At 38.9% G+C, this 16,269-nt stretch overlaps 1 protein-coding gene across 1 annotated transcript in view; it reads right to left on the bottom strand.

Annotated features, from left to right (window-relative positions):
* The window catches only part of LOC138616609 (cadherin-22), a 148,267-nt gene that overhangs the window by 33,966 nt on the left and 98,032 nt on the right, over positions 1-16,269 (bottom strand). The window contains exons 5-8 of the mRNA XM_069691046.1: positions 9,917-10,036; positions 6,113-6,280; positions 4,065-4,246; positions 2,667-2,923 (exon numbers count right to left, since the gene is read on the bottom strand). Coding sequence (XP_069547147.1) covers positions 2,667-2,923; positions 4,065-4,246; positions 6,113-6,280; positions 9,917-10,036 — 727 coding nt within the window. The remainder of the gene's footprint in view (positions 1-2,666; positions 2,924-4,064; positions 4,247-6,112; positions 6,281-9,916; positions 10,037-16,269) is intronic.

Here is a 16,269-nt window from a genome sequence, read left to right as displayed (position 1 = left end):
AATAAATATATAGTTGTAGATGCTGAGAGAAAAAAGAGTCCATCACAGAAGACTTTAAGTGATTTAATTAACAGGTGTCTGTATTTTCATCTTAAAGGCTTAGAAATGAAATTTTGCAACATTAAGAAATAGCTGTTTAGAAAAATGACCAGGGGTGAAGAATTATGTTTAAAAGCGCATTCACAGGCAGCTTGCTATAGGTCCTGTAACCCTAATAGTGCTGGGTCCCTGAACTGCATGTGGCTACTGTATATAGTGACTTTGAAACATCAATTTTTTATTGTGCACTCTCAAAAAAAAAATCGCAAATGTATCTTTCCGTCTTTGGGGTACTCAGTGCTCTCAAAAGATTGGCGAGTCAACAAAAATCTGCTAAAAGGTTTCTTTGTTCTTAGTTCCGGTCCAGCTACCACACACATGTATGTACAGTATGTGCACACAAGCACGCACGCGCACACACAGTCTGGCTTACTCATGCCCACATAAACCATAATAATGAGCCATGGGCATTATAAGCGCCTAAGGCATCGCTAACAAACATGCCGACTGGCAGTATTCTCCAGGTCTCCTGGAGAAAAATGGTTAGATGTTGTAGAAAATAATACATCAGTGTTGGGAAGTTTACTTTTGAAAGAGTTCTAAAATGTAAGAGTATCTTAGAGTACTAAAAGAGCCCAGAGTTCAGGTCAACTCCATGCTGAGGGATGAGAGAATTATCAGACAGACAGTCAATGTTTTGACACTGGTTTCTGATTGACTCTTTTTAATTATCTTTTTGTCTAATCCAATAACATGGCCAACTGACTGTGAGTGGTTGCCTAGAGCACTGCACATTGATTTTTATTGGTAAGTGGTGCGAACTGAAAGAAGAGAACCAATCAAAAACAGGACTCAAAATTTAAGCGCAAAAAGCACTAAAACATTACATTTATTGTTTAATTTAATAACTTCCCCAGCTGTACATAATGTCAAAAGAACTAATAAACTGATCTAGTGCAGAAAACAGAATATGGATAAAAGGGGTTTAGATCATGCAGTCATTTATATAATTGTACCAAAAGCCATCATATAAATGTAGTGGAGTAGAGGTGTGAAATACTTTAAAATGAAAATACTCAAGAACCTCAAATTTGTATGCGAGTAAATGTTCCAACAGTGCCATTTGCTGCTTGTTTCCACTGTGGCATAATGACTGTGTCTCCTTCAAAGGTGGTCTTAGTGATCACATTAACAATGCATGCATTTTCATACTAAAACCTCAGTGCTCAGGGTGTATCATTGTGCAGAGTTTAACGAGGGTGTGTTGCCTGATGCCAAAGGCCATGTGCTTGATCGCTTTACCGAGTCGATGGCTCCTGGCCAATCTCTCCTCAGCCGTCACACATTCACTTAACCCTCGTGTTGTCCTCGGGTCAAAATGACCCGCAGCTGTGTTCAACCAAGCTCTATTTTATTTTCATATTTTTGGGGATCCTTGGTGACAAGGAGGCTGTGAGGGTTTCTTTAAAGAATGATGACCAATGATCCCAAAAAATATAAAAATATAGAAATAAAATAGAACTTGGTTGAACACAGCTGCGGGTCATTTTGACCCGAGGACAACACGAGGGTTAAACACATGTACACACATAAACACAAAGACGTACAGCGCTGACATTGTGTTGTACTTTATTACACCTAAAACTCTGAGTCTCATGCATTTTTAATCGGGGTGATTTGCACAGGCCCTGCATGTGTTGGTGTACTTTCTCAGTGAGACTATCGTCGCCCTTATCTACATTCCCCCTCATACTATGATTGCTGTTCTGGGGACATATAAACTGAAGACCTTGATACAGAAGATTACCGAATGACATTGTTTTGTCACACGTAGTGATCTGAGAGAAAAATAGAGATGCTCTGTGCACCTTCATTGATTGCACAAGTCAAACTGTTGCTTGGGCTTTTACTCCATCTTAAATAGGAATCGTTAGAAAAAAACGATTTTGCTCCTAAACTTACATTAAATTGCATATCTAAATGCATATCTACGTGCAGCTAGTAAGTTATAGTTATTTAAAGTTACATTTTTTTATATTGCAATTTTTTTTCCAATAAAAATGTGTTTACAGTGGTAAACTAACACGGAAGATTCGGGATGCCGTGTTTCAGTGTCCCATCCAAGCCACATAAAATGAGATAATCATTGTCATGGGAACGTTTGATTTGAATGTGATTATATTCAGCAGTGCAGCTATCTTTCCAATGGCAATATTTTATTGCCATTGTTTTGGCTGATATATTTTATTAGGTTTTCTACCGTTGCAAAAAGGAATTGAGCACATTTAGTATTTAAACTCTACTTTAATAATCCCCCTAATTTTTTCTTTAATTTTATATTTTTAGCACAGGTTTTTATTTAAAGCACATTTAATAGTATTATCAAACCAAATCACAAGTTGTACACCAGTAAATCCTGAGTGCTATTGTGTCAGGAACAATATTCTCCTCGATAAAGCTCCTATCCTGTTTATCCATTATATTTTAGGTAGCAGTGATTTGAAATTCAGTGTTGACCATAATTGCTTTAACACACAAAATTCAGGATTTGGGATCATAAATACCATCAGAGACGTAAGTAAACTTCTTTCTTTTAGTTTAAATTAGCCTTCGATCGCTTTTCATACCTGACAGGGTGGTTCTTCATATCTGGATCCCTGGCAGTGATGACACCAACCAGCGCTCCTACTTTGGCATCCTCCTGGACTTCCATGATAGTGCCACCTGCTGGTTGGAATATGGGTGGCTCATCTATATCCGACACGCTGACGTGGACAATGGTCTGGTCTCGGAAAGAGCCCAGGTCCACAAAGCGAGGGTCGACGTGCTTATTTACTGCCTCTACAACTACATTGTGTGTCTGTTTGCTCTCAAAGTCCAGCGGCTGAAAAACAAGCGAGTGAGATTGTGTTTAGTAGTCACACTGATGGCCAGAAGCTAAATCATAATAATACTGATGTAGTAGCATACATTGTTGTAATATAGATACTGGCCATCGGTGGTGTCACTGAGCCAGTGCATTAGAGTTAGTCTCTCTTCTTTCAAGTTTCTTTTAAGGTGTTGTAGTAGTAGCACCATCTAACCAGGTAATCACTCATAACTGCTAGAATGATTAACACAGTCACATGATTGAGTATCCAGTGAAACAAAACACTACTGCTGGCTCAATGTCAACATGTTCATTTTGCCATGAGGTCCTATTCAGAATAGAAGGTGTCACTCAGGAGAAGCACCTTTGACATCTGTGTATTTCAATGAAGAGTTGCTACTGCAAGAAATTAACTTTTTTTTCGGTCACAAAGAGCAAAAAGTTGAGAAAAGTTCAACTCTTGAAGAGACTGACGGTAACATGTCAAACGTCAGTGGGCAAACAATGATGATCAATCATCAAAGACCAATCCACTCTCTTTCTCTGTCTCCTGAAAAGAGACAAGGCCTTGGAGCTGTTCAGCTCACTGAGGAGAAAGACTTAGATGCTGGGAAAAAAAAAATACACTTTGCCAACAGATACCCAAACAGGTTTTGTTGGAGGGTAACCAACAGAAGCCCAATCACTTATACTAATTAACAGAGAGACCAGGGAGAGCTATAAGTGACAAGTAAGCTTGAAACAATCCTTAAAGATTATTATAATGCATTGCTTCCAGACAATATGGCGTCCATACTTGGCACTAGTTTGATTTTCGAGTAATGCCTTTTCAGCACAAAATACAATCTGCTCATTTCTAATAAGTGTGCATGCAAAATTGTGTTTTTACAAACATTTGTAGCGCAAGAAGAAAATAACTCTTAGTTAGTTTATTAGGTGTCCAAGCACCAATGGTGGTGTAACCTTATTGTTTAGCTTGTTTTCTTGCTTTGGGGGAAATACAAACATAATTGCCAAACACTGTTTTTGTAATAAAAAGTGGGATCTGAATTTATATAGGTGAACTTCAGTGTATTTGTTTTTTTTCCTGCTGGGTAAAAAATAAAATTGAATTAACAGACTACGATAACAGAGGTGCAGCGCTGCTTTGATTTACCTTCTTGATGGAAACAACAGCTTCCTGTGTCTCCACATCTGTAGTGACCTTGAAGAGCTCCCCTCCCTCTTTGATCAGATAGCTCATGTCTGTGTTTTCTCCCATGTCTGCATCTGTGGCAATGACGCGTCCAACTGGTGTCCCCACAGCAGCTCCCTCTGACACCGAGAACTGGTACATCTCTGGCAAAAAAAAAAAAAAAAGAGGAAGGTCCCCGGAGACGGAAAATAGATGAACAACGGTGTGGATGTAGGTGTAAAAAACAGTGCAAAAGAAGGATGGAAGACAAAGGTAAAATGTAGAAAAAGAGGAAAAACACCAGTGGAGGAAAGATGAAGAAAGACAGATGGGAAAAGAGTGGGAGGTCAGGATATTGGTAGAAGAGAGGGATAGGGAGTGGAACAGAAAAGTGGGAAGAGAAACAGGGTGAGATAATAAGTGTCAGTAAAAAGGGGAAGAAATGGGTAATAGACAGAAAAATGAAGTTGGGATGGGACATTATAAAAGAATATCAACAGGTAGACTTCACATACACTGCTCTGTACAATTACATAAAATTGCAGAAAAAAATATTTCTTACATTATATTATCAATACCATTTGCTATATCTGAGTTATAATGAGCCTGAGATATTTGCCTTTTCTATTAGAATTAACACTGTATTTACATAATGTCCCTGTTACAATACGAATTGATTGAGATCATACAATGTGTAATTGTATTTAAACTACAATAATGAATACTAAAGGATGTATCATAAGTAGCAATGTGCTGTCAATCAAATCGGAAGGTACTGTTTCAATAACAAAACAGATGAAGGGAAATTTACAAGATCTGCCAGAGATCATTATGAACTAGATATAAAGATGAAAAGTAAGAAGATTAAACTCTTCCTTTCCCCAGAGGGAAATTATGTGAAAACATCAAAGTCCCTCCATATACCATATGTCATCTTTCTTTGCATCTTATTTACGAAACTGCATTCCAAATTCCATCTATTCCCCGTACCCTACAGTGGAGTTGCTGTAATCCTGCAGGGTTTATCCCTCTGACTGGGTAAATATGATTTACTGAGATGAAAAAGGGATTTATATAGCTATAAAAAAAAAAAAAGGTGTGTGGAGACATATCAAATACAATCAACCACACTGTCAGATGCTGTACCCCCAGCTTTAAGAAAAGTAATAATGTTACGGGTTATGGTGTTGGTTTACATCCAAAAAGGGGACAGTATAAAGAACTAAAATGAAAGCGAGAAGGGTATAGACTATTCTATTTAGGCATATAATTATTATCCTGGTAGGACTAGCATTTAGCAGGATAATATGTCACGTATTAGAGAACTATGATTTCAAAAAAGGGTGGGAAACCATGAGTCCATGGAATGCACTTGTGTTGGTGCTATACATCCAGAATGCAACATGTGCAGTGTCCAAACTCTTTATCTGTTTGATTTAAAAAAAAAAAAAAAAAAAAAAAAAAAAAAAAAAAAAAGGTATCTTTCAACAGAATTGGGTGTGTTTATGTGGTTAGGAAAGATTTTTAGGAGCAAGTTTTAAGCTTACCTGTTGAGCATGTGTGCAGGAAAAGCTACACTAAATGGTGAAAACCATTCAGCCCAAAAACCAACTCACCATCATAAACCCATAACATTAAACTGTACAATCAGCTGCACTGATTTAATCCTCTTGTGAGCCTTGCTTAAAAAGAATGATCAAATGTGCAGTGGAATGCATCAATTCTCCACATTGGATAGACTACTTTGTTATGGGCTGCTGGTTCAACTCGTCCGTAAATTTAATTTAGATGATTTTCTTGGACGGCACGGCAGCCATTCACGTCTGCCTATTGGTGTCACTGGCCCGTAGGTTACAAAATATATTGTCTGTCTTTTTTCATGTTTTAATTTCTTTGTCTTTGCTTTCAGTCAAAATAGTGTCACTTATTTCTTCTACACTCTCAAACATTTCCAACTGTCTTCTCCTTCTTGTCCTGTCTCACCTCCTCTTTTTCATTTTAAAGTAAGACAATGTGTGGAATATACTCACTCTGTGGGAAGCGCGGCGGGTTGTCATTAACGTCTGTGATCACTATGGTCACCGTGGTGGAGCCAGAGAGACCACCCAGTTGTCCTGCCATGTCTGTTGCCTTGACGACCAACTCATAACGATCCTGCGTCTCGCGGTCCAGATCTGCCACTGCGGTCATGATGATTCCTAATGATTGAGGTATGGAGGTGAGTTTGAAGGAGAGAGGTAGAGAGAGGGAGGAAGAGTAGTTAGTGAGGGATGCCATTGAAAAGGTTATATTAGTGGTTAGCACTTATGCAATAACCAACTATATTTCCTCTCTCAGTTTGAATATCAACTTCTGCTTAGTACTATATTATGGAGGCACAAGTGCATCACATCCCATTTCTTCCCACTCAGACAGGCTGAATGGGGAAGATGGTGTCATATTTGCACCTCTGCACATACACCATTTTATGGCTCAGCTGTATTAAATTGAATAATATATGGAGACAGAATGAAGGCATGCCACAGCCACCCTGAGCAGTATTAGAGCTCTTCCATAGTGGTAGGACTGTGCTCCAGCCTGGGTAGTGGATGTCCAAAAAGCAAGCAAAGCACATAGAGAGAGTAATATAAAGCAAAAAGTCAGTTTGGAATCTCAGAGAGGCAAAGCCAATGTAAAAGTTTCATTTATTTGGGAGGGCAAATTCTGTTACATTTCAGTGGTCATTTAAAAACAGGCCTTTGACTGAGTTAAGCTATGGTAGTTTTCCAATTTAAAGAACTATTAAAACATGTCAAAGTGCAGTTCGAACCCTTCAGCTGAATATCAGCAGAACAGCAAAGAACTGATCAACAATTTTGGTCACCATGGCAAATGAATGTAAGCCATTTGTGGCTATCTGTCATCAGCCTGAGCAGGGCTCGTAAAAGGTTATGTTAGATAAGATTTATGGATAATACTGGATGAAAGAATGTGTGAAGTTTACATTTGGTTGCACAAGAAGTCAGTACGCTGTGGTCTCTTTTTTTTAAATTTTTTTTTTATTTTTTTATACCCATATCACACAGTCTCAGAAACCAGGACAGGGTGGTCCTTGATTTAAAAGAGACATTATCCTTGTTGGCCAAGCAGCAGCAGTATCAGTTGCTGGCTGCTTTACTGTGCAGTAGTAATATAATTCCACTTTACCCCTTGGGATTTTTCACATCAGAGTCTATTGATGCATTTCCAGGTCTTGGTGTGCTGTCTCACTCCCAGAGGTTTGCATTGTGTTGGATATACAACTCACTGATTCCAGTCACATTTAGCCCTGGGCCATGTTCTATCAGGAGCCAAAATACAGTACATGCAGCAGTGTATTTAAAGGGGGAGACATATGTCATGCTTCTCTTTCATGTACCAAAGGCCAAAGGGAATGCATCTAAATTAGGGCTGTCCAGAGTAAAGCCCCAATCTGCAACAGGTACACAGCACCACTTCTCAAACATTATGGTAGCTCCTATATTTGCCTGAGTCTACATACTGTATCAATGCAGCCAGTTAAGTCTATGCGCTCCATGTTCCAATGCATGTCACGTATCCTCAATATTAACCAATCTAACTGGGTAATAGAATCGTGTATACCAGCTGTGAAATAGAGGTTCAGTCTAGTAAGTCATTGCATTAATACAAAAAATAAATTATGACATTCCAATTTTTTTTTTATTATTTTTTTTTCCACATCAGTTGTCTTTCTGTTTTCATCATGCAAGACAATGGATATCCAATTCTGCTGTGTACTTACAAAATCACCTGTCCTGCCATTTGGGCCTTCACGGTGACTATAAAAATTGAAAAGAGGTCGTTTTGGCAGGCTGATGTATCAGCTTGCCTTTTGCGGCTGACACCGTGTCATTTTCTCTGCCGTTGTGTGCGCACTGTCAGAAGCCGATGATCCATACATATTGCTGCACTCACATTTTCACGGGAGGTGCCATTGCCCTCTGACATTGCAGTGGACAAATCTACAGCTCTGGCATGGAAAAACACAAAAACTTCACTTCTTCTGCACTCTCAACAACTGCAATCATACACATAGCATGTTTTTTTTTTTTTTTCCCCTTTGTGTGTTTGGCAAGGAGGCAGAAGTAGAGGTAACTGGCTTTGTGTTAGCACTGACCAAAAAGCCAATCATTCAACATGGAACCATGTGAAGCCGGTGAAACCACAGATTAGTGTTTTGCATCTTAAGAAGCACACAGCAGCGTGCTGCAATAATGCAATTGCAGAGGCTTGAGGTGTATTAGAGAACACACATGCTGGCATGAAAGGCAATTAGAAGCCAATAGGCAGACTCTGTAGTGCTCCATGCCACTGTAGACTGTACTGCATGTTAGATGGATATTGTTATTATGTATGGATATGAAAAATATCCATACATATACAGGTGAGTCCAATTTTTATTCCCTTTTTTCGAAACATTGAAGTTGATATCTGATACTGCACTTGTGGAAGAAAGGTAAAGGTGTTTTTTTAAAAAAAAATTATTTACTTTTTATCATTGTAGTTGCTCTACTGCTGAGTTTTTATCGACAACATAGCATTTGAATAATAAGTAATAGAATAGAAAAATAAGATTTTTTTTTCACGTACATGTAAACAGCACAATTATCTATCATTTTTATATACAATGTTATTGTGATTTGGTGTACTTTTGAAGGAAATAAATAATTATTTTTACAGAGTATGGTTCAGTACTTGTAAAATATCCCCTTTGACTCAGGTACTCGAAAACAACCACAGACAATTCCAGCACGGCCACAGTGACAGAAGAAAACAGTGACTTGCTATTGAGTTAGTTGTCAAGGTGAGCGAGTGATATTAATGAGGCAGATTTCACAGCTGGTCTGTCTCCTCTTTATTTTGACCTTCTTGACTCGCACCTATTAGGCTGGCCTGTCTGCCTACAAGATGGGGAAAGAGGGTGGGGAGGTCGTGAGGCAGAGGCTGGAATAAACTATCCAGTCTCCTGGCTAGTCCCACGAAGGCAGAGCCATTTATCATCCAGGCGCATAGGCTGACCAAATCAAAGTGGTGGAGACCAAAAAAGGAATCATTAAAACTTTAGTGCTTTTCCCTGGGGGAGGAGGAAGGGTGGAGGCATTTGGAGGCAACATTGCTGCTAAGTTACTCCTGAAAGACTGTGGGTCAGGCTATATCACTTATATAGGCTCCACACCAGTAAAGAATAGATAGTTCTCCAATGTAGAGCTGGGGGAGATTTTTCAAAAGTTAAAATCTGAATGTGGTGGAAATATAAGCCAGGATTCTAATATATAGCTGATTACTTAGGCACATTTTCTGCTCTTACAGTCTTGGCACTATAGCGAGACAAAACATTTTTTAATTTGTATTCTTTACTGTGCATTTGGTCTGATAGTCTGATTAGAAGATTCTAAACAAATACATTGGATGGTAACGATAAAGCCTTTTAATACAAGCATAATTAACATGTATGTTATTTTATGTTTATGTTGCCTGTTGCCTACATACTAGACAAAAGTAAATCTTCAAGAATACTCCATATTTGAATGTGGCACTAAACACTGAGTTTTCAAATGATTTATGCCATGTGGTATTTTGAGTGATTGAAGCCAGAAATTATTGGCTAAAACTTCATAAAATTGCTTGCTTTTGGCCAATTGAATTTGTGTTTTTGACCACAAATTACGATTGATTTGGAAATGATGGCCTCTGAACTTTAGATTGCTTCAGGTACTGTTGTAAGAAGATGGAGCTTAAGCAAATCTTTGAAAAAAACAAACTATGAGGTTGAATGTTTTTGTTTTGTTTCTTACCTGTGTCTTTGTCAACGGTGAAAAACGTTTCTCCATCCAACACACTATACACCACTTTGGCACTACTGCCGTATGTAGGGTCGTCAGCATCTGATGCAGTAACCTTCATAACGGATGTCCCTGTTGAACAAACAGAACATAACGTCACAAAAAGAAAAGAACAACTTTTGTGACACGAGGCCACTAGAGATATTTTAGACAAGTGGTGAAATTCAAAAAAGTGAGTTTGAATTAGACTCAAGGATGTGGGTGTTTTCTTAGAGTTTGTGTGAAACTGGTGCCGGTTCCATCTGTGCGAGGACAAACACGAGTTTCAGACCTCCTCCATACTAGCCTGTCCTCACTCTTTAGAGTAGCTGTTAAAAGGCTACATCATGTTGTTATGGATCAAATTTAGATTTGTTATAGGTTAGGGCCAATGTAATCATTACAGGTTAGGCACAAAGGTAAAGTTGTGGGTCAAGAAATGCCTTGAGGGGGACTCGCATATGTAGTAACAGTTATGTGTGTGTGTGTGTGTGTGTGTGTGTGTGTGTGTGTGTGTGTGTGTGTGTGTGTGTGTGTGTGTGTGTGTGTGTGTGTGTGTGTGTGTGTGTGTGTGTGTGTGTGTGTGTGTGTGTGTGTGTGTGTGTGTGTGTGTGTGTGTGTGTGTGTGTGTGTGTGTGTGTGTGTGTGTGTGTGAGAGAGTTTGTTCACACACCTGTGTGTGTGTTCATGCGTACTTGTCAGTGATCATACAGGAGAGAGGAAGATTAATGCATTCGGTACCACCGCAGCAGGTAGCTATTTCACCTCTATATAAATACTTCTCCAAACACATTTTCTCATGTTTCAAATTACCTTTTCACTACGCCTGTGCTCAAAGTTGTTTTGCCTAATCGGCACAGAAGTTGCATTTACAGATGAAAGGAAACACGGTGTTGTGCAATATTATATCTTCAAAGACTGTTGGAAGCTAAAGAAATCTACATCAAACAATTCCATGTGATTACTGGCATTTAGGCAGAGAATACAGAGAATGGAGTCATTTCCACATGAAATCTTAAAACTAGGATTTGTAGAGCAACAGTGTTTAAGTCATTATTTCACATTCAGTGTAGCACATTTGTCAACAGTGTGCCTACACAAGCCTCTGGCAGCAAATACGCAGGCGCGTCTCCACATTTAGTCACAGATTTTAGTTAAATCTCAGCCTAAAGCTTTTAAAACTTTAAGGTTCATCATTTTTTTTTTTTTTTTTTTTTTTTAGGTTATGAAACAACTGCATTCTTGTCTCCCAGCATGTGAGCACATTATTTATATAAATATATTCACTTACAGGAAAAGGAAGATAAAAAAAAAAGAAAAAAAAAAAAAGGGAACTGTTCTTAGGCACCACAGTTCCTCAAAGGACAAGGAGTCAGTCTTTGTCTCCATCCCTTCGGCCAATGCTACGGGTAATTACTGACAGCTGGTGTTGTCCACTAAAGGTCACCAACGTAGCCTTTCTCAGAGCCCTGTCATGCTACTGTCCGGCTCCATAATGACCGTATGCTAATGATGCTAATTAGCGGGAAGTGTCAGAGCACTGTTTGTTTCCTGTCATCTGTTGGAGCTCTGAATAGGGGGGAGGGGGGGGAGAAGCCAGCGGATTATCATTAAGGCACCCAGCCATTAAATCAGATGGCTCGGATCACTATTCCGCTGCTGTCACCCAAAGCACACTTTTGTTCTCGCCGTATGCGTACAGGAGCTGGCCGGCGTTCGTGCACGATGAATCGCTCCGCCTCGTGCACGATGCTGGTTAAACAAATGAAAGGATTCCATTTTGTTACTAATTCTGAAAAAAGCATGTTATCTTATAAGGAGTAGTGTGAGATTTAGTGGTATCGAGCAGTGAAGTTGCAGAGTGCAACCATCTAAAAAAAAAAAACTCTCGCTTTACCTTTCCCCTCCCAAGTGTGTCGGAGAATCTACGGTGACCAAGAAAAACATGAAATGCCCTTTCTGGAGCCCATTGTTTGGTTTGTCCCTTCTGAGCAACTGTTGAAAAGATGGCAGCGCAACATGGTGGACCTGCTTTACGATGGCTCATTCTAAGGTGATGAAAACACGTTTTCTTTTTGGTTTTTTTCCAACTAATTCAAACATATCTGTGAATATTATGTCCCATTTCTGCCAATAGATCCCATAAACCCTACACAATGAATCTTTAAGAAACAACTGATGAAGAATAGTACATGCAAAAATGAATGGACGGTCATATAGATCAGTGTTTCTCCACACCACCAGTGGAATCGCGAATTCTGGTACTGGTCAACAACCTTATGTGGCTCTTTGTTAAACCCTGATATATTGCAGCTCCCAGTGCGTTTAAAGCACTGCATATTAACCAGGGTAGAATGAGCTTTTAATTAAAATCCGTAGTCAAACCATGCAGTCATTGCCTATTCTAAATTTCCAAAAGTACACACCTACCCGATCCTTAGAAGATCAAGGTATGCCACATTCCAGTTGGGGATGACATATCCTTCTTATCATATTGAAAACCTAAGGCTGTATAGGGGCCACACATTTTCATTACTGGCACCAGGCAGGGGTTTGTTAATTCCTCCTACCTGGTTGGCCCCAGGGTGGGTCCAACAAAGGGATTACCCCCTTGTCGTAATTTCCCCCACGTAACAATCAGTTTGATGCTCAGCTGTTTCCGCATACTGGCTGCCAGCAACGTCAGATTGTTTGGAAGAACTATATAAATGCAAATGCTTCTTTATTGTGTTTATATTAAAAAGAGAAGTGGGGCAGTGAGTGTGGCACTTGGGTTCTTATTAAAGTTTGGCCGGGAATCAGTGTTTTCAGTGGGATAAGTCATTACTTACAGCGTCTGTTGGCGTGGTTGGCGTCACTTAAGCAGATTCGACTGTTGATGGACTTGTGAGACTTCAATAAAAATTATTGACTTTCTCAGATTGAAATGTAATGCATATAGCAGTAACAGCAGAAGTATGTCTAATGGATAGAAGCTCCAGATATTCATTATCCGAAGAGTTGTTTTTCTCTCGCAAATAAAACCTCAATCACTAATTGCTCTCAGATGAGACAGCATGCACTGTAGCAATAATAACTTTAATTACCAAAATATACAGGTTTGTCTCCCATTATGGACACATCTGTTTGAGATGAGTTTGTTTAGTTTAGTTATATTAAAAAAAAAAACTTTTGATATTATATGCTTCATATATCCTCATTTTTGATGAAAATGAATGGTTTGAAAATACCCTGTGTTGTTGCATTAAGATTTGTTTTTATGTTTAAACAGTAACTTAACATTTAAATTATTTTGCTGACATCCTTTAGTTTATTATCTGACCCTATAGTGTGAAAAAGTGGATATTTACTGTATTACATTCCGACATCATGCTTGGGTGTTCTTATATGATAGAGGCAACAGAAATGACACATTTCTAACCAAACGTGACCAATGTGAATAAGTTGGTGACAAAGGACTTTCTCTTATAAGCACATTTGAGCTTCTTGATTTTGTCACTAGTGTGAGCCAACTTGTATTTCTTGTGGAATAAGTTAGCCAGTTGCTTTAGTGCCTCTGCTTAGGGTCAACTAATGTGTAGATATGTATATTGTAGGACTCACTTTTAAAACAACAGTAAGAAAGAAAAGTCAGCTTTGTGCAAATTTTTAAATGCACATTTTCACATGAAACACAACTGACTTTCAGTCCAATAATTAGATTATGAGAGAAAATTATAATTTTTCTGTTTTAATAGGGTTCATTGGAGCATTCAGGAGACCAATAGTGTTTAGCAATGTGTGTCTCGTGACTTGTCTCACCACGAAGGGCGAGACAGGCTCATTGCTGTGCAACTATAATGAGGATATGTTATTAATTTAATCCTCTGACTGACTGGGTAAGTAATTGGGGTTAAAAGCTAACCATTTATTACACATTATTTTCCATCTATATTTAGGTAATATTTCTAATTCTACTGTTGTCTTCTTTAAAGTACTTACAAATCCTAAAGGGTAGGTGGGATTCACAGCTAATTATGTAAAGTAAATAAACAAAAAAATAAACTAACAGTTACAATAATTATTGTACAATCATTATTGTACAATAATTATTGTAACTGTAACAGCAGTTTAGAAATTATTTATTTGTATTTAATGGGCTGTCTTACTGGAACAAAGAAGGCCTCTGACATTGCTACAACACTGTCTTGGTGCTCAGAGCATTCGGGAAGCAACAGTTGCTCCAAAAAAAACCCCGTAATATTATAGTCTGTGTAGCAAATGATATTTATGCAGTGAACAACAACCCTTGAAGGATAATGTAAATAATATTCAGATGAAAACTAACCCTGGGACCACATCTGGTGAAATGGAGTTAGCCGGGTTGTTTCTGGGGCGTGGAGGATTTGGCGGAGGGTGTGTGACGATAGCTATATAGTTAGATTTATGTATGAGTTTGGTTTAATGGTATCAACACAGGCTGTCGGAATGGCTTCCCACACCATTTCAGCACTCTGGGAGAGATGGTTCAATTACTGTGAGGGGAGCTGGAGGAGTGTGCCACGTGTGAGACACTAGACTGACAGCTATTTAAGAGGCAGCCTCGTAAAAGAGATTTGTGCCTATCTCAGCTGGTGTCATACTGGTGCGAGCTTCAGTGGAGGGGTCTAACGGCTGCAGCACTGAGCTGCTTTCCCGCTCCGACCCGCCTTAATCTGCAGGACTGAGTGCTCCCTGCCCGCATTATGGATCATTTAGTAAAGCCATAAAAGCTGAGGTGTTTTCACATGAAAAGTTATTTCTTCACTACTTCTACTGTGATTCATTCCTCTCTCATCCACATAAATGCCCCAAGAGAGAGAGCGGAGGGGCGAGAGAGTGAGGCAGAGAACGAAGGGTGAGAGAGAATGAAGTATAACAGGAAGAAAAATCTGCCATGTCATAAAAGCCAATGGCCTGCTCACATTGATCCTCTTCGAGATCTCAACAAGGATTTAGGGATATTTTTCATCTCTCCTGACAGAGATTGTAAATCTAATCTTTGGTAGCCCTTGAACTTGTGCCTTTTAATAGATCGAATCGTTATTTGTTTTGTAGACAATATTGTAGGCCAGCTGTGGCATGTCAAGTTTAAATCTTAACCTCTCATTATTGTCAAGCATTTGTCACTGGAGGAAAAGTAAGAGAAAGCTGGTAGCACTTGATCTCAAAGTTAATGTACACAAACCTCTCTTTGGAGGAAACTTTCTATACTTTTACCAAAAAAGAATTCAAATTTTTACTGTATATTAAACGGCATTTATAGATAAACGATAATCTGTGTATCTGAAGGCATGTATCAGCACCGTTTAATACTTAGTCTACTCCTTGCACAGTGTTTGATGTTGAATACATGATAAACTAAAGCCTGTGTCCGTGCTTCTGTGTTTGATTGCATCTCTAATGAAAAAGGTAAAGCTCTTAATCAATTTCACAACTGCAGATCTATTGCGCTGCTGTTGTCATACACATCTTCCATGCCTCTTCACATACCGAATCACATATTCTCACTCTCTGCCTTTCCCCCTCCCTTACATATACACTGATTCATACACATGACCACACACACAGCTCAGCCAAAATCAATTATGTCAAGCACCGTGGTTGAGCGCATAATGGTGGATGTTGCTGGTCATATACATAAAGGTGGTTGGCAGAGAATATTGATTGCAAGTTGCTCTTGCCTTGTCACATTGCTCTCTCCTGTGATCTTGCTGCTCCAAATGTCTCATCTACTGCTAGCATGACAGGCTCGAACGTTCTTAATGGTGACTGCACCAATTTGCAGCTTCCTGGGCAACCTCTCTGGACCAGAGCAACAGGAAGGCCGATTATTACTTTAATCTCCTTGTGGAGTTCTTGCATTACTTACAAAGGGAGTGTGGGATTTATCTCTCGCATTGACTGTGGGAGAGTGTGAGTAAAAAGGGAGAGATAAAGGTCAAGAGATAAAAAAGAAAATAACTAAAGAAGGGAGACGTGCTGCTTATTTGGTCCAAAAAGGTACTCGTGCCTGGTTTATTTTGTTGAATTCATTCAAACAAAGATGGCTTTCTTTTGCTTTTTAAGCTATAATCTCTTGTATATACTCAGGTCACTTGGAAAAACAATAATGAATGTCAAGAAAAAGTATTTAAAAATACATTTTTACACCATTATTAATAAGGTTGTCTTTTTGCCATTTTATTCTCGGTGTCACATTCCACAAATATTATTTAAATCCAGTTGTTTTGTACACAGTGACAGGCAGGGCAATGACCTTCAAGAATACACTTAAAAAATACATCCCACAATAATTTTCCTATATT

Source organism: Brachyistius frenatus, unplaced genomic scaffold, assembly GCF_029030835.1.
Source record: "Brachyistius frenatus isolate BFR_SWC_R1_liver_20210118 unplaced genomic scaffold, ASM2903083v1 Contig_10, whole genome shotgun sequence".
Taxonomy (NCBI): Eukaryota; Metazoa; Chordata; class Actinopteri; family Embiotocidae; genus Brachyistius; species Brachyistius frenatus.
Note: the sequence above shows the minus strand (reverse complement) of the source record. Positions and strands in the feature narration are given on the sequence as shown.